Source organism: Puma concolor, chromosome E2 (assembly GCF_028749965.1).
Source record: "Puma concolor isolate L17-30 chromosome E2, mPumCon1.1.hap2, whole genome shotgun sequence".
Classification (NCBI taxonomy): Eukaryota; Metazoa; Chordata; class Mammalia; order Carnivora; family Felidae; genus Puma; species Puma concolor.
This window is the reverse complement of record NC_141681.1, coordinates 44,699,543-44,722,005: the sequence shown is the minus strand read 5'-3', so window position 1 is coordinate 44,722,005 and position 22,463 is coordinate 44,699,543. Positions and strand designations below refer to the sequence as shown.

The 22,463-nt window shown below is 48.4% G+C and overlaps 1 protein-coding gene and 1 long non-coding RNA gene across 3 annotated transcripts; both read left to right on the top strand.

The window, feature by feature from the left end:
* Positions 1 to 4,248: 4,248 nt before the first annotated feature.
* KRTDAP (keratinocyte differentiation associated protein) lies at positions 4,249 to 7,344 on the top strand. Of its 2 annotated transcripts, XM_025914590.2 has the most exons (6): positions 4,249 to 4,381; positions 5,771 to 5,809; positions 5,910 to 5,951; positions 6,121 to 6,165; positions 6,852 to 6,899; positions 7,180 to 7,344. In XM_025914590.2, exons 1-6 carry the CDS (start codon positions 4,295 to 4,297, stop codon positions 7,216 to 7,218), a joined length of 300 nt encoding a protein of 99 aa, XP_025770375.1. In that variant the 5' UTR covers positions 4,249 to 4,294; the 3' UTR covers positions 7,219 to 7,344. The 2 variants fall into 2 exon arrangements, with proteins under 2 accessions (XP_025770375.1, XP_025770376.1); XM_025914591.2 differs by lacking the exon at positions 5,910 to 5,951.
* Positions 7,345 to 7,772: 428 nt separating this feature from the next.
* Positions 7,773 to 10,640, top strand: LOC147573539 (uncharacterized). Its single transcript, XR_015245176.1, has 2 exons — positions 7,773 to 8,279; positions 10,323 to 10,640. It is a non-coding gene; the product is annotated as an uncharacterized LOC147573539 (long non-coding RNA).
* Positions 10,641 to 22,463: the final 11,823 nt, after the last annotated feature.

Genomic DNA, 22,463 nt, shown 5'->3' with positions numbered 1-22,463 from the left:
ATCACATCACCCCTGTTGTGTTTTCCTCCCGGAACTTGTCACTCTCTGAAGTTATCTTATTTCCTAATTTTTTTTTAATTAGATTATGATCCGTCCACAGATCATGATACGTTCCACAGGACAGGTATCTATCTATCTTATCCATCTTGAATTCCCAGCGCTGAGGCCCAAAGTGGCTGCTCAGTAAGTATTCGCCAACTACAGAATGGAAGGAGGGATCAGAATTAAGTGGGATCAATCCAGGAAGTCTTCCTGGGAGAAGCTTAATAAGCAAAGGGTACATAGGGACAAAAGGTGGGCGGCAAAGGAAGAAACCAGACCTGCTGGGCAACGTGGCTGCTTCGTTGGGTGTGATAGTAACACTGGTAGAGGCACCGGAGAGGAAGGGACGGGGATGTCCTGGATTCTGCCTCCCATTACCCCACACCCCGACCCCCTTTCTCTTCAAAGATTCTAGGCTTTTCACCTGGGTGTTCACCAAGGTCCCAAGGGCCCAGCGTGCATCCCTTCAAATCCCGTATTCCCTCTCGGAACCCAGGAGGCTGGCTCCCAGCCCCTAGGTGTGTCTGTAATGTAGCAATCAGGGCTGGGCCTCGCCTCCTACCCACACTCAAGTTCTGGCAGATTCGGGGTGGGGTGGGGGAAGGCCTGTGGGAAAATAGGGGTTTACTGGTATTCTCAGAGAAGGAGCTAGAAGCTCAGCTGGACTTGGAGATGGGTTGACACAGAGCCCATGTGACTGACTCTGCCTGACGCCATTAACCCTACGTGATGCATCCAAAGCGACGCTGAAATCCGGCGACTCTCCTGCCGCCCGTTACCCAAACCGCCAGGACGATGAGGATCCCCTGTCCCTCCCTTCTCCCACTTGCCCAACCGTCGGACACTGGGCACTCGCGGGGAACACAAACCCACTGAGGCAGTATAGGGACACTAGATTCTAAAGCTAGCGCTTACAGCATAAATCACGTTAAGGTCAAAATTGTCCTTGAAGATCCAGCAGGAAGGTACCAGATGGAAGCAAAGCAGCCCAGCCAGCCAGGATTGTTTTGGCTGTGCACACTGTGCTCGGAGGCATGACACAAAAGTACCTGACTGTAAACACGGAACTGTAAAGCCACAACTAGAACTAACAGGTGGTCTGTAAATACACGCTCGGGGTGGCCTGGGGGGCTCAGTCGGTTGAGCGTCTGACTTTGGCTCGGGTCATGATCTCGTGGTTCGTGAGTGTGAGCCCCACCTCAGGCTCTGTGCGGATGGCCTGTCAGTGCACAGCCCACTTAGGATCTTCTGTCCCCCTCTCTCCACCCCTCCCCCCACTTGTATTCTCCCCAGTATTAGTAAATATTAGAAAAAAAAAGGCACACTTGGTAAGGCAAAGTCTCCTACTACAAGAGGCACCTGGAGTCTGAGGGCAGTCGTAGGTTCATTTTGGGGCATATGCTTGTTGAGGGTCATTAATCTCTTTTTTAAATTTGATATATATATTTTAATGTTTATTTGTTTATGAGAGAGAGAGAGAGAGAGAGAGAGAGCATTAACAGGGGAGGGGCAGAGAGAGGGAGACGAAGAATCCGAAGCAGGCTCCAGGCTCTGAGCTGTCAGCACAGAGCCCGAGCAGGGTTTGAACTCACGGACCACGAGATCATGACCTGAGCCGAAGTCAGACGCTTAACCGATTGAGCCACCGAGGCTCCCCAAGGGCCATTCATCTCTTAATTTTCTGTCTCCATTTTGTCAACGGTGTGGACAGGTTAACTCACTGAAATTAATGCACGTATGCTTGGAGCTGCTCTCTATGGCTGTGCCGGCTGCATGCCGCGAAAGGACACCTGGGGCACTGACGGGGGTTACGTGCAACCTGCCCCCCAACTTTCTAAACGGGTCTAACTCATGCCAGGTGCCACGTGGGCTGGCCGGGGCCCCCCGTAGGACACTACTCCACAGTCCGGCAAAGGGGCACTACGGGGCAGGCCCTGGAATCCCGGGGTTCTCATGCTGCCCTCGCCAGGCACCGGCCGTGTGACCGGGGCTAAGTTACTTAACCTCTACGTGCTGCGGTGCCCCTGCCTGTAGAACGTGGATAATTATAGTACCTGCCTCACAGAATCACCGTGCTGTTTCAACGAGCTCATTCATTTGGAGCACTTAGCACCACGCGGCCTGCCGTTCCACAAGACATCCGCACGTTGGCTAACATTATTAGCAGCATTAGCATGAGGTGGGGAGGAGAACATCGGCAAGCCAACTTGTTACAAAAGAAGTCTAGAGCCAAACGGGTGATGTGTTTGGATCCTCTGCTGCTTTGGATCTGCGGGGCAGAAGCGTTCCTCCATTAGCTGGGCCTAACCGGGGGTGGGTTACACGGTATCAGTTCCTCTGTGTGCGCCCTTCATTCCCTCCGTCCCTGGAGTTCGTTCACCCTATGCTGACCCGTTGGTGGCTAATAAGCTCCTTCAGTCACTGTTAATTAATTAGTAAGAATTCATTACACATAAAAACCTGTGTCCTCCAGAAAACCTTTTGGGAGGTGCTCCACCCACCCCAGTCACTTTCTCACTTGTCCCCTCCAGCAGCCACTGCCACCTGGTCACCCGTGCTCAGTGAGCGTTCCTCAAGCTCTGTCTCTTCAGGTGGCTCTGCAAAGGGGGATGTGCTATTATAAAAACAGAGGAGGGGCATCTGGGTGGCTCAGTCCGTTGGGCATCCGACTTTGGCTCAGGTTACGATCTCACGGTCTGTGAGTTCGAGTCCCGCGTCGGGCTCCGTGCTGATAGCTGGGAGCCTGGAGCCTGCTTCGGATTCTGTGTCTCCCTCTCTCGCTGCCCCCTCCCCCTCTCACACTCTGTCTCCCTCTCCCTCTCAAAAATAGTCAAACATTAAAAGAAACAACAAACAGAGGAGGCTTCCTGAGGCTACAGAGGGGCCAAGATTGGGGTGTGGGGGGGCAGCGTGGGAACTGAACCGAAGCGCCAGCTTCTGGGGTTCCTAAAGATCGTTTGTGAGTGCCATCTAGCCCCTCTACCCCAGGCCTGCCATCCATGCACACCGCACCAGGTTAGGGTGAAGAGGCTTGCTCTTAAATAAGGTCTTGCTACGGTCAGGCTATGTCCCGACACCTCCCCTTTACACCAGGAACTGGCTGGGCCACCTGAACCTCACAGTAGAGAAGGTGGCTTGATTAGGATATTTTGTCACTTAGAGGCGATGCAGCTGCCGAGCTGGGGAGCGGGGCAGGGGGGTGGGGTGAGCCCACTGAAATGGAGAAGGCACTCAAAGTTCAGGATCTAGCTCTTATCTCCGAGTCTCCGAGGTCTTTAAGACCTGCTTTGTGTTTTTGTGTTGTTTTCTTTCCCCCTGTGTTCTCTATTCTTTGTTTTCTTAGCTCAAGACAGTCATGTCTCTGAAGACCCAAGAATTCGAGATGGGCAGCTGGATGACGGATAAAGGAGGAAAGCGTACTTGGTGGAAGGATGCCTGATCCCTAACATATCCAATCTAACAGGTGCTGGCTCCGCCCGCACCCTGTGGAAGGCACGGCGGAGGGCCGTCTAAGGGTGATTGAGATAGAGTTCTCGGAACTCACGACCTGAGAGAGAAACAGATGAATTGCCGTGGCAATCCCAAGAAGGGAAGGGTATGGGGAGGGTTGGGGAGGGCAGTGAGGGATGATGGGAAAAATCAGGGAAGCTTCACCCAAGATGGAGGTCAGGTTCTGAGAAGTAGAGACGACAGAAGGGCATTTTAGGATAAGCAAGAGCTTGGCAAGATGGTTGGAGGACAAAGAAGGGCAGATGTGGCAGGGAGTCCAGTCTGGCCAGAATGTGGGGTCATATGCAAAGTTGGAGAGGCAGGTTGAGGTCAGAGCACGAAAGGCCTTCGGTGCCATCTGAGGGGTTTATACAGAATTGGGTAGGGTGGGAAAAAGCCTGAATTATAAGAGCAGAATGAAGGATGTAAGGGAAAGAGACAAAGGCAAAAGGAGAGGCTGCTTGGGTGACACTGCCAATCCCTTGGAGGGACAGGTTCAACCTGTCTCCATCCCAGCTCCCTTTGCATGAAGCACCCCATTGCCATCTCACCTTCCTAGTGCCTGGGGCAGAGTGTCAATTGAGAAATCCAAGATAAGTGGGGAACAGTCTACACCTCCCGCTCCCAGAGCCCCGGGGGCGGGCGACGGGATCTGGGGGTGAGTCAGTGGGGTGGGGACCCCATTTCTGCTCATATCCACCTTCCCGGGAATATAAAGGGCAAGCGGTGAGGCCCCGCCTCAGAGCACCCCAAACCTGACACCATGAAGGTCCCAGTCCTTCCTGCTGTGGTTCTTCTCTCGCTTGTGGCGCTCCACTCTGCTCAGGGTGCCTCCCTGGGTACTTCCGAGGTGAGCGCGGCGCCTGGATTCTCTTGTTCTTACCTATTACCTCCCTCAGTCCTCGATTTCTTTACCTGTACGCTCTACTGGACGCGTGGCTCTTATGTTGGACGCGATCTTTGCTTTGAATGCAAAGCAGGGGCTCTGAGGAAGGGAAGACAGGAGGAAGGGAGACAAAGTATCCCCAGGAAGACATGTATATGGATGTGCTTTATTTCTGGAAGGGGTGGGGAGAGGATGGGCGGAGGCTGGACAACTGAATCCTGGGAGGAGACAGGGGCTGATGTTGGTCGTCTGGGCTCAGCCTCACCTGCGTTCTGTTGGTCTCCCAGGGAATGTCTTCCGGGAAACTGGAAGCTTCCTCCTGTCTCTGGAGCCCAGGCCATAGCAAGGATCCCTAGGCTGCAGTCTCCAGCCAGGAGGAACTGGAGGCCCCTCTCTCCCCATCTTCTCCCAAGGTTGGGGGAGAGTGTGCTGAATTTAAAAGTCTAAGATGGGGTCACGGGCACAACTGCTTGGGACCCAAGCAAGTGAAGTCGGTGAGCAGGCAGGCTGGCGGGGCCCCAGGGGAGGTGGAGGGAACCCACCCAGTGGAAAAAGGGACAGTCCATCTGGCTGTGGCTAAGCAGGAAACTGCACCTGGTGTGGCCAGAGTTTTAAAATTTTCAGGGGGAAACCGGGAATTTGATTTGGGTATTCTTACTAATTAAACATGTTTTATCCAAATTAAAAAACAAAAACAAAACGGGCCAACCTCCTGTGAGAGCTAAACATTTGGGTCTAGCCTGTAGGATACCCGTTTGTGGCCTCTGTCACGGGAAGGAAGAAGTAAGGGACAATGAAGCCGGACAACTAAAGCAGGGCAAGTGGCAAGATGGGATGCTCTGAGGTCTGGGGAGTGTCTGCATGGGGAAGGGAAATGGTGACTCCGACTTTGGTGGCAATAAAGTCACCAAGCAAACCAACCTCCATCAGTTAGAGGCAGGCAGGGCACCTGGGCGGCCTGGCTCCTACCTGTGTGCTAACCTCCCCCACCTGGCTCTACGGGCCGAGCAGAGGTGTCTCAAGACCAGCCCAAGTCAACTGCACGGCAACACTAGCTCGGTCTTCCTGGGAGGAGTCGTCTCTTCTCCACCCTTTGCACCTGCTGCCTGCCACGGGTGTAGGTCTGGGCTTTAGCTCCTCGCCCACGCCACTCTCCAATCCCTTCTCGCCGCCTTGCTCATCTGTCCACCGTCTGTCTTACTGGAACAGAACAGGTTATCCGAGCCCCACGGAGGAGAACGGGCTGTCGGCTCGGGGACCCGCCTGTGGAGGAGGGCAGGGCTGGCAGAGAGGGTTTGGGGACGAGGACTTGCCCTTGCGTGATCAGTAGGCTTTTTCCCCTTCACTTTCCAGGAAGAAACCACCATCGGTGATTATGCGGCAGGCCCTGAGGTAAACATCCTGCTTCCCCCCTCCCCGCCCCCAGCGTGAACCTGTGCCCTCCTCCTCACGCTCCTTAGCCACCCTCACAATGCCCCGTCTCTCTGCCTAGAACTTTAACGCTCAGTTCTTGAACATCGACAAGTTGCGTGCTGTAAGTACCGTTCTCCAGTGCTGCCCCCCAATACCCACAGCATAAAGATCAATGCCTTGGTAGAGGGCTTGTAAAGCCGCTGTGGACCCCTCACCTTTCTTAGGGGGCCAGGGGCCGAGCTCTGTCCTCCCCTGAAACTGATCCTCTTCTGGTCTCTCTGTCTCCACAGGCTTTTAAGCCCGATGAATTCCTGAACTGGCATGCCCTCTTTGAGGTAAGAGCGTGGGCACCCCTTCCTCTCCTTGACCGTTCACAGGCTTTCTAGGGTGGGGTCGACACGTTCTAGTACTAGCCCTTTTGGGTCTTTCCTGAGTTCCAGGAGGGAGTAATTGCCCTGCTTGAATGTTGCCCGTCGGGAGAAAGTTTCTTCGGGAGGCTGACATGGCCACGCTTCTTTTCCGCACGAGGCAGGGGGGGGAGCAGGGCCATAAAGACAGTTCCAGAGAGGGCAGAACTTAATCAGCCAAGAGTTTCTTTGAACCCACATACCATCTACGAGGAAACTGAGGTCCTAAGTTGGGGGGCCTTGCCCACACTTAGAAGGCAAAGTCCGCGACAGGGTGGGCTTTAGAGGCCGTGTCGTGAGACTCTGCTCACACTTGCTATGGGCCCCCCCCCCCCCCCCGATAGCTGGGCTCTGAGCCTCAGCTTCCTCACCTGTGATGAGGGCGTGACAGTGCCTCCCTCAAAAGGTAGCTGTGCAGCCCAAGTGAACGCATGCCTGCAGAGCAGTCAGTGTAAGGCAGACGCGGAACAAGGGCTCAGGGAATAGCAGCTCTTCCTAGAATTACAGAACGAGAACACCATGGCCACTACAGACAGCTCGTTCACTGAGCGTTTACGGATCCACGTTCCCCTGACCTGTAACACACCAGTCTCGTTCTTTCTTTTCTCTCTTAGTCTATCAAAAGGAAACTTCCTTTCCTCAACTGGGATGCCTTTCCAAAGGTAAGAGGTGGTGGGCAGTAGGAGGATAGAAGTCGGTGGTGAGGGAAGCAGCAGACGATCTGGGAGGAAGGGCGGACAGGTAATGAGATAAACCTTTCTGTCACTAAAGCTGAGGGAAATCTCAGCTACTGTCTTTAGAGAATAAGACCTGAGATCAGGGTGGAGATTCCCTTCCATCGCTGCCCCCCGCCCCCCGCCCTGCCCCGTCCTGGGCTTCAGGGGGACTCCAGCTCCCCGCACCCGAGGGTCCCCAGTCTGACCATACCCTCTCCCCCTCCAGCTGAAGGGTTTGAGGAGTGCAACTCCCGACGCCCAGTGACTGTTCCCCTCAAGACCCAGCACTGCTGACACCCGCTGGAGGAGGGGCTAAGTGTGGGATCTGACCACCATCTTGTAATCACTCTCTCCGGGCTCAGCGACACCAATAAAATGTTTTCCAACCTGACAGCTCCTGTATGTGCATCTGTCCTTATCCCACTGGGCTCTAGGAGGGAATCAGGGTGAAGTAGACTCCAAGACTGGGAGGCAGAAGTCTTGAATTCTGAGAGGGTAGCAGGCAGTGATGAAGGAGGAGGTGGGAAGGGCTTATCAGGATGGCAAGAGACACCGTGTGTCCTAGCTCCTCAGGACTGGCTGACATACTTGAGGAGCATGAGGCTGCCAGTCGCTTGCTAAGATCCCCAGAATCTTAGCAAGGAATCAAATCTGCTTCCGGAACCACTGGTGCCCTCCCCCAACTGCCTCCTGAGAACCTGATTCCTTTGGTGGTGGCAACTTGGTATAACAGAGCCATCTGGAAGCCAAGGCTCAGGACCCAGCGGAAATCATACGAGCTCATCTGAGATCCTTTTTTTTTTTTTTTTTTTAAGAATTAGGTAGGTAGGTTATAACCTATAAATAAAGAAAACTAGTGATGTGACCCTGTGCCTTTCTAAATCTCCACTTCTTTATCTGTGGAACGAGTGTGGACATAAACAAGGATGATAATAACTACCCTGTGGCGTTGTTATGAAAGTCAAAAGAGATAAGGTGTGTAAAGCCCCTTGCACAGGGCTGGGCATACAGTAGGTACTCAACAGTGACGTCTTCCTTCCATTCCCGTAAAGAGCTGCCGCAATGACCCAGAATCATTATTTACTCACTCCCCAGTCATCCATCCAACCACTGACTGCAAAGGTCTTGAAACACGGAATGGCTTCCATTTCAGTTCTGCATACGTATTCTGCATGGAATCTCTGTCTGCTCTGTGTCCTTAAAATGTTGAATTAGTTGGGATTAATTCTGGTTTCTCTTGAAAACAGAAAATCAGAGAGCAATGGACTTGTGATGGGCTTAAGTCAAGGTTTAACAGCTGCCCTCTTTACAGGACATGGTCTCCAGGTCAGTAAAATTCCACTTTGCGAGTTTCACTGACTTACATTGCCTTTTGGCCTATACAAGCTACTGAGCTTGCAAACTGCGGCCTGTAGCTTACTTGTGGAAGTGGACCACAAAGGGAAATTAAATGTGGGGGGAAGCTAAAACTTCCTTTTTCCCTCCGCAATTCTCTGGCTGGCCTAAGAACGAAACTGACGGAAGACAGATTAACAGGAGAAAAGCATACAAAGTTATTTGATGTATTTTTACACATATACAGGAGGCTTCGGAAGGAAAATGAAGACTCAAAGGAGCCATTAGGCCCAAAAACTCATATACCTTTTTGCACGAAGAATGACAAGCTGTGGGGATGTGACCAAAGGGGCTTGGACTACGGGTAATATGCTGTGGGATAGTGATTAGGAAATAAATGGGGGAAACGAATGGAAGGTAAGGGTTATTTTAGTAGCTTTGTTTATACAGACTGGAGTTGACTCCAGGTCTCTGCTGATAAGAACGTTCTTCTCTTCCTGGTACGGGCAGGGCACCTTTCTCAAGGACAATTTTATGACCTGCTTTGAGGTAGAAAGGGCAAGAGAGTCCTTCCTGCATCTGCTGTTTCTCAATCGCCTTCAGCTTAAACAGCAGTGTTATTTCAGGGGGTGGCACGTTCTGAACCCCACCACTTGGTTCCTGTTTACAAAGAGCTTCCAGACAAGACAAGTAAGACATGTGAATGTTGCTTCTATCCTTCCTGTTGGCTAACGAACAATAATAGACACACACATAAATGAGATGCAACTTATAAATGGGATCACCAACAGAAAAGAAAAAAAAATGGAGGCTGCTCAAATGCCACAATCCTTTGAAATATTTAGCAAAGACTGAATGCTCGGAATTCGGGTGATAGGAGTGAGTAGAGGAGGGAGGAGGGGAGGTCCTTAAGACGCTTGTACTGAGTGGCTGGGTTTTAGGGGAGGCCAAGAGTCATCACACACAAGTCGAGAGCGTTTTTGAGCTAAAGCAGTAGTTCTCCAGGTGTAGACCTGGGATCGGCAGCATCAGCATTACCTGGGAACTCTTGAGAAACGCAAACCTTGGGCCCACCCCATATCTGTCAGATCAGAAACTGGGGGGAGGGCACAGCGATCTGTGTTTTATCAAGCCCTCTAGATGATTCTGATGCACTGTAGCCTCAGGACCACTGAGAAAAGGAAAGCCAGAGAATGATTAATGTCAAATCAGCACACCTCCTTAGAGGGAGAGACCATCCTGTGGTAGGGGACGGGCACCTGGAGGGGGGTGGTGACACCATTCGTGTTTTTATTTTTTCCTTAAATATACTGTAGGGGAGGAGAAATACCTTTTCATTCTACCCTTCTAGGTCTTGGCTAGGTCTCTGTAACAAAAGACGGATTAACAAGAGAAAGGCGTACACGTTTATTTAATATAAATTTTACATGACACAGGAGCCTTCATAAGGAAATGAAGGCCTGAAGAAGTAGTTAACGCTGTTTTTGTGCCGGGTTTGATGAAGAGTGGAGTCATGGAAAAAATGCGATAGGATGAAGGGGTATAAAGTCAGTGTGGCAAACGAGGAAAACTTAGCAAGGCGTGTTCATTCAGATTCCTCTTGTGGGGGACTCCATCTTGGAGATAAAGATGATCCTTTCCTCAGGGTATAGGGAAGGTACATGTCACGTGAGGGGTCTGCTTCAGGGGAAGGTCAGAGAGTCCTTCCTGCATCTATTTTCTCAAATTATTTCAGCTTGAAATGTTCACTATGCCAAGGCACCATATTTTGGGGTAACATGGCCTGAGGTCTGTCAATATACATTTTATACGCACTTACGTATACAGTATTTCACAGTAAGATGGTACTAAAGCAAGAGATTATCTTTGAGTAACTTGTGAGTGCTAAGGGAATACAGGGTAAAGTGGTAATTTAATTCTAAGAGGACTGGAATCCTAAGGGAAAAAAAAGAAGTGTACACATGTTTGTGTAATCGATTGATGGATGTATTCTAGATCAAATGAAACTGACAAAAATATACCACCCCTGGCCAGGTGATTCAGAGGATTCAAGCAATGGAAGACAAGACCCCCTACTTTCTATGGAATGTGTAGGATGAGGAAGAAGCCAGGACATAGTCGCACTTCACTGTATACGTCATCCAAACAAGAGCATCTTGGGTAGAAACTATGCCACCCACTAAACGCGATGCAGAGACATATGTTGAGATATGGAACAATTTCTAAGATAGAGTAAAAGGAAAAAAGAAAGCAACAGAGAAGTGTGAATAGTATGTTCATAAAAGACAGTACAAATACATGTTCCAACATGCATAAAATATCTCTAGAATAAAACTCAAGAAGTAACAGCGATCACCTCTGGGGACTGATGTACTTTCACTCTGAGTCCTTCTGGATTTTATGAAAAAACAAAAAACCAAAACCAAAACCAAACCCATTTTTAACTCTGTGCACTCTTAAACATATTTAAAATAATATGTTAAAGGGGCGCCTGGGTGACTCAGTCGGTTGAGTGTCCGACTTCGGCTCAGGTCATGATCTCACGATCCGTGAGTTCGAGCCCCGTGTCGGGCTCTGTGCTGACCGCTCAGAGCCTGGAGCCCGTTTCGGACTCTGTGTCTCCCTCTCTCTCTGCCCCTCCCCTGTTCATGCTCTGTCTCTGTCTCAAAAATAAATAAACGTTAAAAAAAAAAATTCTAAAAAAAAAAAAAATATGTTAAAGAACTAAAACTCTCTGAGAACCCTTTGCGTTTTCAGGAAACAGGGCCTGGCGTGCCTGGGTGGCTCAGTAGGTTAAGTGTCCGACTTCAGCTCAGGTTATGATTTCACGGTTCATGGGATTGAGCCTGCTGTGATAGCAATGACAATGCGGAGCCTGCTTAGGATTCTGTCTCCTTCTCTCTCTGCACTTCCCCCAGGCTCTCTCTCTCTCTCTCTCTCTCTCAAAAATAAACATTTAAAAAAAATAGCATTCAGGTAACAGGGCCCAGCCCATGAACTAGCCCAGACTGTGCACTTCTTACCGAATCAATGAAATCAATTTCCCATACCTCTTTGTTACTCAGTGTGGTCCTTGGACCGGCAGCATCAGCATCATCTGGCTTGTGAGACATTCAGAATCTCAGCCCACCTCACAGCTGATGAATCAGAATATGCATTTTAACAAGACCCCCCCCCCCGCCTCATGGTTCATATGTACAGTAAAGTTTGAGAAGCACTGCCTGATGCATCAGGTTAAGTGCTGTGTAGAAATGTCTTCAAGGAGCTTATGATCTGGCTGAAGATAAAGGAAGTACACATATAGAAAGTGCTGGAAACCACTAGAAAAGAGTGTTTAAATTCAGCAAAAGGGAGAAATTCCTTTTGAGTCAGGGTAAAAAAACTAGGGGAAGTTACGTTTGAGCTGGGCATTCACAATGGGACTAAAAAACTACAATCTGATTTCACCCATATGTAGAATTTAAGAAACAAGTGATCATAGCAGGGAGAAAGAGAGGCAAACCAAGAAACAGACTCTTAGCTATGGAGCACAAACTGATGGTTGCCAGAGGAGAGGTGGGTTGGATGGGCGATGGGGATTCAGAAGTGCACTTGTGGGGCATCTATGGGGCTCAGTGGGTTCAGCGTCTGACTTCAGCTCAGGTCATGACCTCTCAGTTTGTGAGTTCGAGCCCCACATCTGCTGTCAGCAGAGAGCCCGCTTCAGAGCCTCTGTCCCTCTCTCTGTCTGCCCCTTCCCTGTCTACACTCCATGCTCAGCATGGAGTCCAACGTGGGGCTCGATCCCACGACCCTGGGATCATGACCTGAGCCGAAATCAAGAGTTGGACACTCAACCACCTGAGCCACCCAGGCACCCCTTAAATATTTGATTATGAACTATTTCAAACATTCATCAAAATATGACAAACCACACTAACAAAAATAAATAAACATTAAAAAAATTTTAAAAACAGAAGTGCACTTGTGATAAGTACTGGGTGACGTATGTAAGTGATGAATCATTAAATTGTACACCTGCAACTAATATAATACTGTAATGTTAACTAACTGGAATTTAAAAACTTAAAAAATAAAAAATATAAACAACAACAACAACAACAATAAATTCTGTGGCTACCTTTAGAGGCTGCCAGGGACCAAATCATTATTTTGAGAACTGATAAATAAAGGGAATAGATGAAGCGTTTATTCTCTGTCTTGTATGAATGTACCTCAGGGCAAACCAACAATTTTTCTTATACAAAGATTTGCAGCTAATAAATGCAAATGGGATAATGGAATTATAATGTTACCGTTTTTGCAAAACTTAATAGTGGATTGAGGCTGATGTCAATGACTGCTAAAACCCACCAGGTGAAAGTCTGACGGGGCACTCTAAAGGGGTAAGGTCAGGCTGACAACCTGTGAACCGGTGGATTGATCCTACAAGACTATGGTAAAGGAGGCCGGCCCCTGCAGATCTGATAGAAGGGGCAGATCACCACCGGGAAGTTCTTGCCAAAAGTCACCCCCCAAATCTGACGAAACCTCTGGAATCTAGATCTAACTACCAGTCTGCAGGGGGAAAAAAGGTACAGAGGAACCTAGTAAAGTGTTCCACGGAGAAGAAATTAGCCAACCCCCTTCCCCCTGCCGCTTGCATTTCCCATGGGAAATTCCAAAGGCCTAGTAATAACTCAGTTTCTTCAGTTAAAAAAAAAGAGGGGGGAAAGAGGGGGGGAAGAGGGGGGGAGGGAACTTAAAGATAAAAACAAATTTGGGGCGCCTGGTTGGCTCAGTCGGTTAAGCGACTGACTTCGGCTCAGGTCATGATCTCGCAGTTTGTGAGTTCGAGCCCTGCGTCGGGCTCTGGACCCTACTTCAGATTGTCTCCCCCTCTCTTTACCTCTCCCCTGCTTACACTCTGTCTCTCTGTCTCTCAATAATAAATAAGCATTAAAAAAAAAAAAAAGAACAGATTTAAGGAGCTATCTGTAAATGCAATGTATAGATCTTACTGGTATCCTGATTTGAACAAATCAACCAAAAAAAAAAGATCTATGAGATGATAAAAACTTAACAGTGACAGATTGATACTGAGAAATTATTCATCTCTTTCAAATATGAAATGGTATTGTAGTTATGTTTTTTATTATTATTTTTGAGAGAGAGAGAGAGAGAGAGAGCGAGAGAGAGAATGTGAGCAGGGGAGGAGTAGAGAGAGACAAAGACACAGAATCTGAAGCAGGCTCCAGGCTCTGAGCTGTCAGCACAGAGCCTGATGTGGGGCTCCAACTCACAAACCGTGAGATCATGACCTGAGCCGAAGTTGGGCGCTAAACTGACTGAGCCACCCAGGCGCCCCTGTAGTTGTTTTTTAAAAAGCATCTTTCCCTTAGAGATACATAATGATGAATTTACAGGTGACACGATAAACTGCTTGGGATCTAATCTAGTGGGGCGAGGATGTTGGGGTGCATATAGGAAACAAGGTCGGTAAACCTGGAGCTGAGTGGTGACTACATGAGGGTTCATTATACTAGCTTTTCTAACTTTTGTACGTTCTGAAATTTTCCATGATAAAAGTTTTAAAAAGCATACGTTCATTCTTTTGGAGCCAGGGAGAGGACAGAGGATGGTCCCCCCAGCGGGCAGAGCATACGCCCAGACCCGGCAGTGCCGGATCCTAGACGGGACGTTGTAATTCAACTTGGCTGCAGTGTAGGTGTTGAAGACTAGAAATGCAGGTTGGGCCAGACGATGGAGGGCACCGATGCAAGGCTGGGAGATCTCCACTCCACCCTGTGGTCAGCGAAGGTGGTCACAGCCACAGCCACAACTGTGACAGCCACCCTTATTCGGTTCTTATCACAAGCCAGGCTTTATGCCAAGTGCTTTGCATATATTATCTCAGTTGAGCCACATAACAACGCTATTAGGTTGGCATCATTTCCCCATCTTACAAATGAAGAAACTGAATCTCAGACAGATAATTTGTTTAGGCTCACACAGCCAGTACCCGGCAGAGCCAGGATTAAACCCGCACACACCTATGAGATTATCCCCGCTTTAACTGTGGTAGTTCTAACTTCATTTGCTTTATATGCTGGGGTTCCATATAAGATGTTGCTGGACAAGAATAATACGGGTACCTACTAGGAGTTCAGAAACAATACAGATTGGCCCAGTTTTATTCACAATAGGGAACGGCAGCTGTTATTATTCTGCTATACAACTCCAGTCCGATCACGACCCAGACAGATTCCTGTTTGGAGAACGGATACTCACAACTGCATTCATTTGCTTTCTTCTAACAGGTGAAGAAACGGAAGCTCAGAAGAGTGAGTTGCCTTTCCCATGGGCAGCCCGGGAAGTAACAGCAGAGCCGGCTTTCCCACCCAGTTGTTAAGACTCCAAAGAACTTTTAACCATTTGAATTTCCTGTCTCCGTAAAACAGAAAAAGCCCCCAGGTACTGACGCCCGCCACGTGTAAGACACTGTGTTGAGTGCTTTCCATTCATGTTCTTCTTTAATTCTTAGGACTTTATGCAGTACTGTTATCATGTCCATTTTACAGAAAGGAAAGTAAAACTCAAAGGGGCAAAGCATGGTTGGGTTTAACTTGCTGTTACTGAAGCTTCTCATCAAAGTCCTGAATGACAAAACCAACACTGAGGTCCAAAGTTGTGGATATGTGCGTGAAAGTCTTGTGTGTATCATGATTTTCACAGTAACAGCGTTTGCAGGAGCTCAAAGGTGGAAACTACCTAACCGTCCGTAAAGAAGAGAATGGAAAAACGACAATGTGGTATATCCACCCAGTGGAGCGGTAGGTATCTGGCAGTAAAAATCAGATAGGGCTGCAGGTCTCAAGCAGGCTCAGTCTGAAAAACATAATGTTAAGTGAAAAAAAAAAAAAACAAGTCATAAAATGATACCCACGGTGCGAAGCCATTTACGTAAAGCTTAAAAAACATGTTTGTGGGTATATCCATTTGCAGTAAAAGTGCAAAAAAAAAATAGATGGGAAGGATCTTCATTAACCTGAGGATGGTGTTACCTCGGGGGAAGAAAGAAAATAGGATCAAGGAAGGTACAACCAGGGCTCTATCTCTGTCTGTAATGTTTTAGTTCTTTCCATCTTTTTAAATATTTTACTCTTTCAGGTAATCTCTACATCCAACGTAGGGCTCAAACTCACAACCCTGAGATCAAGAGTCACATGCTCTACCAACCAGCCAGCCGGGTGCCCTATAAGGTTTTAGTTCTTAAAACAAGTCTGAAGCAGATAGGTTATGCAAAATGTTAAAATGGATAAAGCTAAGGGAATGTGTATACCAGGCTTTGTTAGTGTGGTTTGTCATATTTTGATGAATGTTTGAAATAGTTCATAATCAAATATTTAAGGGGTGCCTGGGTGGCTCAGGTGGTTGAGTGTCCAACTCTTGATTTCGGCTCAGGTCATGATCCCTGGGTCGTGGGATCGAGCCCTGCATTGAACTCCATTCTAAGCATGGAGCCTGCTTAAGATTCTGTCTCTCTCTCTCTCCTTCAGCCCCTCTCCCCCACTCACGCACACACACTATCTCTCAAATAAACAGATAAATAAAATAAAATAAAATAAAATAAAATGTAAAAAAAGGGGGGGTGCCTGAGTGGCTCATCAGTTAAGCATCCAACTTTTTAAATTTTTTTTAATGTTTATTTATTTCTGAGACAGAGACAGAGCATGAGTGGGGGAGGGGCAGAGAGAGAGGGAGACACAGAATCAGAAGCAGGCTCCAAGCTGTCAGCACAGAGCCCGACGCGGGGCTCGAACTCACAAACCGTGAGATCATGACCTGAGCCAAAGTCGGTCGCTCAACCGACTGAGCCACCCAGGTGCCCCAAGCACCTAACTCTTGATTTTGGCTCAGTTGATGAGATTGAGCCCCATGTGGGGCTCTGTCCTGATGGCACAGATTCCCTCCCTCCCTCTCTCTCTGCCCCTCCCCTGCCCAATAAATGAACATTAAAAAAAATATTTTACAACTGCAACAGTAAAGCCACCTTATTTCTACCTGCCCAAAGCCATTTCAGCCATGAGGGAATTCTGTGGCTCACCAGCACTCCTCAGGCTACCTCCTCGGCGCAGTCCCTCCTGAGAGCCTGGCACACTTCATTACAAACCTCCACAACGATGCACTGAGGGGGCGGCCCCAGAACTTCGACAGATAAAATGTCCTTAGATGCTCCTGAGAAGTGAACACAACAGAACACCCTTGACCATCCTCCCATTGAGACCTCCCACCGCATTTCCTGCTGTCCAACAAATGAACCTACTAGAACATTCCTGAATGCCCCTCCCCCAAACCAGTGACAACCCCAACAAAAGAGAAGCCCTCAGTCCTCTCCCACTGACAGACCCCTCACGCTCCGCATGTAAACCTGAGTCTCCCTTCCACCTGGTGACCTGAGCTAATGGTCCTCAGTGCCCTCTACCGCGGCTGATGGCTTTCACATCTACCCTCTTACCAGCCCCTCCATCACCTATGGGATACCTAGTCACTTCCCAGGAGTTCTGAAAGCCCCTTTTTAGAATGTTAAATCTAATTGAATGTTAAATCAGATCGGGCCACCTTTCCACTTTCGACCCTCCAATGGTTTCCCATGATTTCAGAATAAAACCCGATAGACTTGACCATGATACTCATCTCCTACCTCCCCCCACTCCCTTGCTTACTTTGGTCAGTCGTTCAGTCTCCCTGGAGCTCTTCGAATAGGCCAAGCTTGCTCGCTGTGCCTGCACGACTCAATCTTTCCTTGCCCTGATGGCTCACTTCCCTCAGTCCTCGCTGAGGTCTTTCCAGCCTGACCCACCCTACCTAAAGCATCACTTGCCCTTTTGGTCTTTTTTTTTGGCGATAGCATCTGTCATTACTAAGGACGTCTTCCACAACGTGTTCTATTTCTATTAGAGTTGCACTCTCCAATGCAGTAGCGACAGGCCACATGTGGCTACAGAGCACCTGAAATGTGATTAACCATAACTGAGATACGGGCCGCACAGCTCATACACATACGCGGAAAACACATACACTGCATTGTAGACATTAGAAGAAAAAAAAGAATAGAAGTACCTCACTAATATTTTTTATATTACTTACTGAAGCAATATTTTGGATATATTGCATTGAATAAAATACATTAAAATCAATTTCACCTGTTTTTCTTACTTTTTCAAAATTTGGCTACCGGGAAAAAATTTGCCTATGCCTACATCTGGGCATGTGCAATCAAGCCTCCTTGGAGACTGCCAAACAATAACTTCCTTCACCTGTTCTTGCTGACAGGCGCCCCCCCTCAAGGTTCCACACGATCCACAATCCTGGCCCTGCCATAATGGCTCAAACACCTCCCACAGCAAGGACCTCCCTTCCCTGCATTCCTGACAGGATGTGTGGTCACAGTGTCCCTGTGACACACTGGGTCAGAGACCCTCCCCTACCATGGCACACCTCATTCCACATCACTCATTCCTAATGTAGCAGCAGGGATCAATGTCCCTCCAGCGGTGCTGACCTCATGAAAAGATCCTTCAGGGCCTCCAAGGATCGGATCCCCCCCGCCCCCTTACAACTTGTTCTCAGGACAGCCCTCCTCGCTAATTCCTAACAGAACATCTGGGGTCCCCCCCCCCCCCCCCTCCGATGGAAGTAGGAGACAGGAAGACTAACTTTTGACTCCTTATATTATCTCCAAATGAGATTATTTGGAGAAGCAGCCTGACCGGATTGAGAAATCGAGGTCTCACTCAACGTACAACTACAAAACTATGTCCCATTACCAGGCCACCTTGTTATTTCTTAGAACTAAAACCGTCTTCACGATCATACTGCCCGACGTAGACTTTTGCAGAATTCGTTCAAGGTAAATCTAAAACGTGGCACAATGTTTGTAACAAAGTTTCCTTTGGCATTGCTTCCTTTGTCGATATACTCCAAAGAAGCACCCCCACAAAATCTTTCCTGATCTCAGAGAATCCCTGAGGTCCAGCGCCCTCCCCGCAAAGATCCTGCTCAGGGGTTCAACCCCCGCTTAAGGCCCAAACTTAGAGTTCTTAAACCCGCAGCGGAGAAGTCAACCTCCGGTCTCACCTCAGCTGTAGACACCAACACGACCTCCTCCTCCGTTCCCCCTGCTGAAAGGCTTGGGCCTAGAGCTTTGCGATCTGCGCTTCTTGTCAGCCGGGACTTCTCCGTGCGCCCCCCCCCCCCCCCCCCCCCGCCCGTGCACTTCCGGGTTCGTGCTAACCTGCGCATGCTCCAAAGCTGGCGTCCCTTCTTTGGCGCTTTCCTACTCATTTCCGGGTAAGACGGCTGCTGGCCCGGCAGCTCGTCCCGGGTCCCGAGTCACACCTGTTTGGGTTCTGCGTCTGTGCAGGAAGCCATCTTCAGGCCCCACTCGAGGGCTGCCTCCCCACTTTCTCACAATACAGGTCCTGGGGGGCCCGTGCGCACCGAGAGGTACAGAAAAGGAGGGAAAGCTGAGACGCCATTTGGGGGGACACTGGGGATCCGTCCTGAAGTGGGAGCCTGCCAGCCGCTAAACTTTGAGGCAGGGCAGAGCTCCTCATGACCTAGAAGGCAGAGAGGAGGAGGGATGGAGGAGGAGTACAAAAATGTTTTCTCTCTTTTAAAATCCCTTGCAGGTTTTTGGGGCACCTGGGCGGCCTAGTCCGTTAAGCATCGGACTCCATCTCGGCTCGGGTCACGATCTCATCGTTCGTGGGTTCAAGCCCCGCGTCTGCCTCTGCACTGATAGTGCAGAGCCTGCTTGGGATCCTCCTTCTCTGCCTCTCTCTCTGTCCCTCCTCTGCTCATACGCTCTCTCTCAAAACAAAACAAAACAAAACAAAACAAAAAACCTGAAACCAAAAAACCAAAAAACAACTTAAAAAAATCTGTTAAAATCCCTTACATGTTGAGATGATAATACTTTAAACATGTTAGATTAAATATACATTCACGTTAATTCCATCTGTTTCTTTTCTCTTTTAATGTGGTTATTAGAAAATTGGAAATAGCTTACATTATATTTTCATTGGACAGTGCTGGGTGGATGGGACCCCTTGCAAAGCTCCGAGCCCAGTGACTGGCACCTAATAAAATATCTGATAAATTCTCTGAACGTATTTTTTGCAGATTGGTTTCCTGTGAAAAAGCTTTCCAGTGGTTATCGAGGATGCAGCCCTGAATAAAATAGAACTGCCCTGTGGCACTCAGCTCGAACTCAGGAGACACACATTAGGTAAGTGAATATAGAAAGAAGGCACTTTCAGACCAGGGGAAGTGTGTGCTGTGAAAGAAAGAAAACAAGGGCAATGGAATAGCAAGGATTGTCATTGTCTCTAGGCTTCTTTGTGCTGGTAGCATTTGAGCCTGAGGCCTGAATGACTAACAGGGGGAGCTGACCCTGGAAGGCCTGGGGCAGAAGCTCCAGGCAGTGGGAACAGACTGTGCAAAAGTCCTATAGCAGGAATGAGGCTTCTATAATTGAGAAATGGAGGAGAGCTCTTGTTCTCATGAAGAAAGGTAGTAGGAAATGAGCCTGCAGAGGTGGAAATGTGGTGTCCCATAGGTCACAAGGGCCTAGTGGGCGCTGATACTTGAAATAGGACAAGAAGCTTTTGCAGCCTTCTCCACCCAGTTCTTGCAGAGAATCAAGCCCAAACACTCCCAAGGCATCCATTACATGCAATGAACTAGGTCATCTATCTTATTAGAAAATGGTATTAGATAGTATCATCCTTAGGAAAATTGAGAAAACAATCCCACATACCATTCTCCGCACGGCTTATTTCTCTCCCAGGACCCTGAGAAAGACTGCACGAGAGGTTATTTAGGCAGAGATTTGAAAAAGACCATGTCGACCTCAGTGTAGAGAGTAAATGGGATAGGGGTCAAGAGGAAGGAAGGGCAGTATGGAGATCAGTGCGAAGTCCTTCGCAACGGCCCAGTTGAGAGTTTGATGGGGTTCTGGGGTGATGGTGGGGTTTGGAGCTGATGGCCGAGAAAGAATTCTGGAAGACGTCTTTGGTGCAAAAAGGTGATTTTATTAAAGCGCGGGGACAGGACCCGTGGGCAGGAAGAGCTGCAGTGGGGTTGTGCAGAGTGACTGCTTATATACTGTGGGGTTGGGGGAGGTAAAGGCAAGAGAAAGTTTTCCTGTGCTAAAGAGGATTTACAGATTACTGGAGGCCTAGGTATTGTCAAGCTAAGGTGGTTTTTCCCTTTAGCAAGGCTTTCTTAAGATAGTAGGGAGTTCCTGGAGCTGAGGCAATTGATGAGATTCCTGTAAACTCGGAGACTCTATCAGTTTAACCATTTGTTTTCTGTCCTTTTCTTTGTTCTTGGGCAGCCAGAAGGGCCCGAGGAATATCACGCACATCCCACCTTGGGGGGGCAGGGTGGTTTGCGGCTATCAGCTTCCCTTAGGCTCCCTTGTCCAGTTGGCCTCAGCTTCCACCTGGGCTGAGGTAGCTGGACAGGGAGAAGCAAGCTCCTGTCTTCCAGAAGCTAGAACCAAGCGAAACTAGACAGGGGGAGGGAAAGGAAAGAAAGGAAGGAGTCAGGATAACTACTGCGTGTTTGGTTCGAGCGGCTGGGTGGATGCCAACGTCGTGTGTGATAGGTTCAATGAAACCCCTTATGTCAAGGGGTTTTAAAATGGAGCCGGGAGGCCATTAAGATGTGCCTTATGCCTGTCCTCACCTGTGAAACGGTGAGCATTTGAACTGGGCCAAACAACAACTATTCCAAGGACTCAGCCCGAACACCTGCAACAGTAAGAGACTTCGCTTCGTGACAGCCTTAGCAACCAATTATATGCAGCGAAGATTAGTTTTTTGTTACCAACACCAATCAAAATTCTTTGTAAACAGTGTGTATAAGCATTCCCTCTTGTCTGTAAAAACCCTTGACTTTTGTTCCCAGAGGAGGGATGGAATCTGTGCTCCCTGAATTGCAAGTAAGTACTTTGGTTTTATTTTTAGCTCTGCCTCTTTTCTGGGTGGACACATGTATGGTGATTTGGATTCCAGTCCCAATTCTGCTGGGTGACCCTGGACAAATAAGTGGCTTCAGTTTCCTCATCTGTAAAATTGGGGTTGCCTTGGAGATTTGATGACCTCATGCATGAAGAGCATGGGTCTGGCCCACGGTAAGCACTTAAATTGCTATTATCGTCGTCGTGATCATTCCTTTGTGACTAGCATACGGAGTAGGTAGAAACATGGGGTCTGAAACCAGTCAGACCTGAGCTGAGTCCCTGCATTGTAATGTGACCTTGATAAGGTCAGTTTACATCCCTGAGCCTCAGGTTCCTTTTCTGTAAAGGGGCTGAATGACAATGCCCTCCTTCTAGACCTGGTTGTGAGCATTCAGTGAAGTCATGAATGCGAAGTCCTTAGGACATAGTCATTCAGCCTAGGACATAGTAATTGCTCAGTAAACAGGGCCTAAATGCTAGACTAACTTGAGTTTTCTTTTCTGTGGCTCTTTGGAGAGCAGAATTATTACTTAAAATAAGACTTTATATTTTTGTTATAAAATCAGACATAGCCATTGAAAAAATGTAAACAGTACAGAATTGTTTAGTAGCAGAATGCAAGTTGACTTACTTCCCTTTCCCCTAATTCCTTAAGTAACCACTGTTGACTGTTGCATAGCTTTCAGAATTATACACACACACACACACACACACACACACACACACACACGCCTGTGTGCATGCGTGGACATGCTCTTCTTGAGGAGGCCGTATACGAGAACGGCTGAGAGTTCAGATTCCAGAGTCACACAGGCCCAGGTTCTAGTCCTACCCCTGCCACTTAGTTACTGTGAGGTGGCTGGCAAGTTCTTTAATGATCACTCTTGAGTCTCAGTTTCCCTTTCTATAAGGGGAAAAGTCATGGTGGTGCCGGTGATGAGCATAAGGCAGGCTGAAGGCAAAATATAAGCTAGCACCCCCGCCCCCCTCCGGTCAAGTGGGATGTTTGTGACATTCCTTAGGCACTTCTGGCTGCCCAAGGACAAAGGAAAGGAAAGAAAGCAAATGGTTAACTGATAGAGATCACAGTCCTGCAGGACCTGAGTCTCCATCAGTTTGTAAATATCTTAGTAAATTACAAGAAAAAGGCAATCTTACCAACT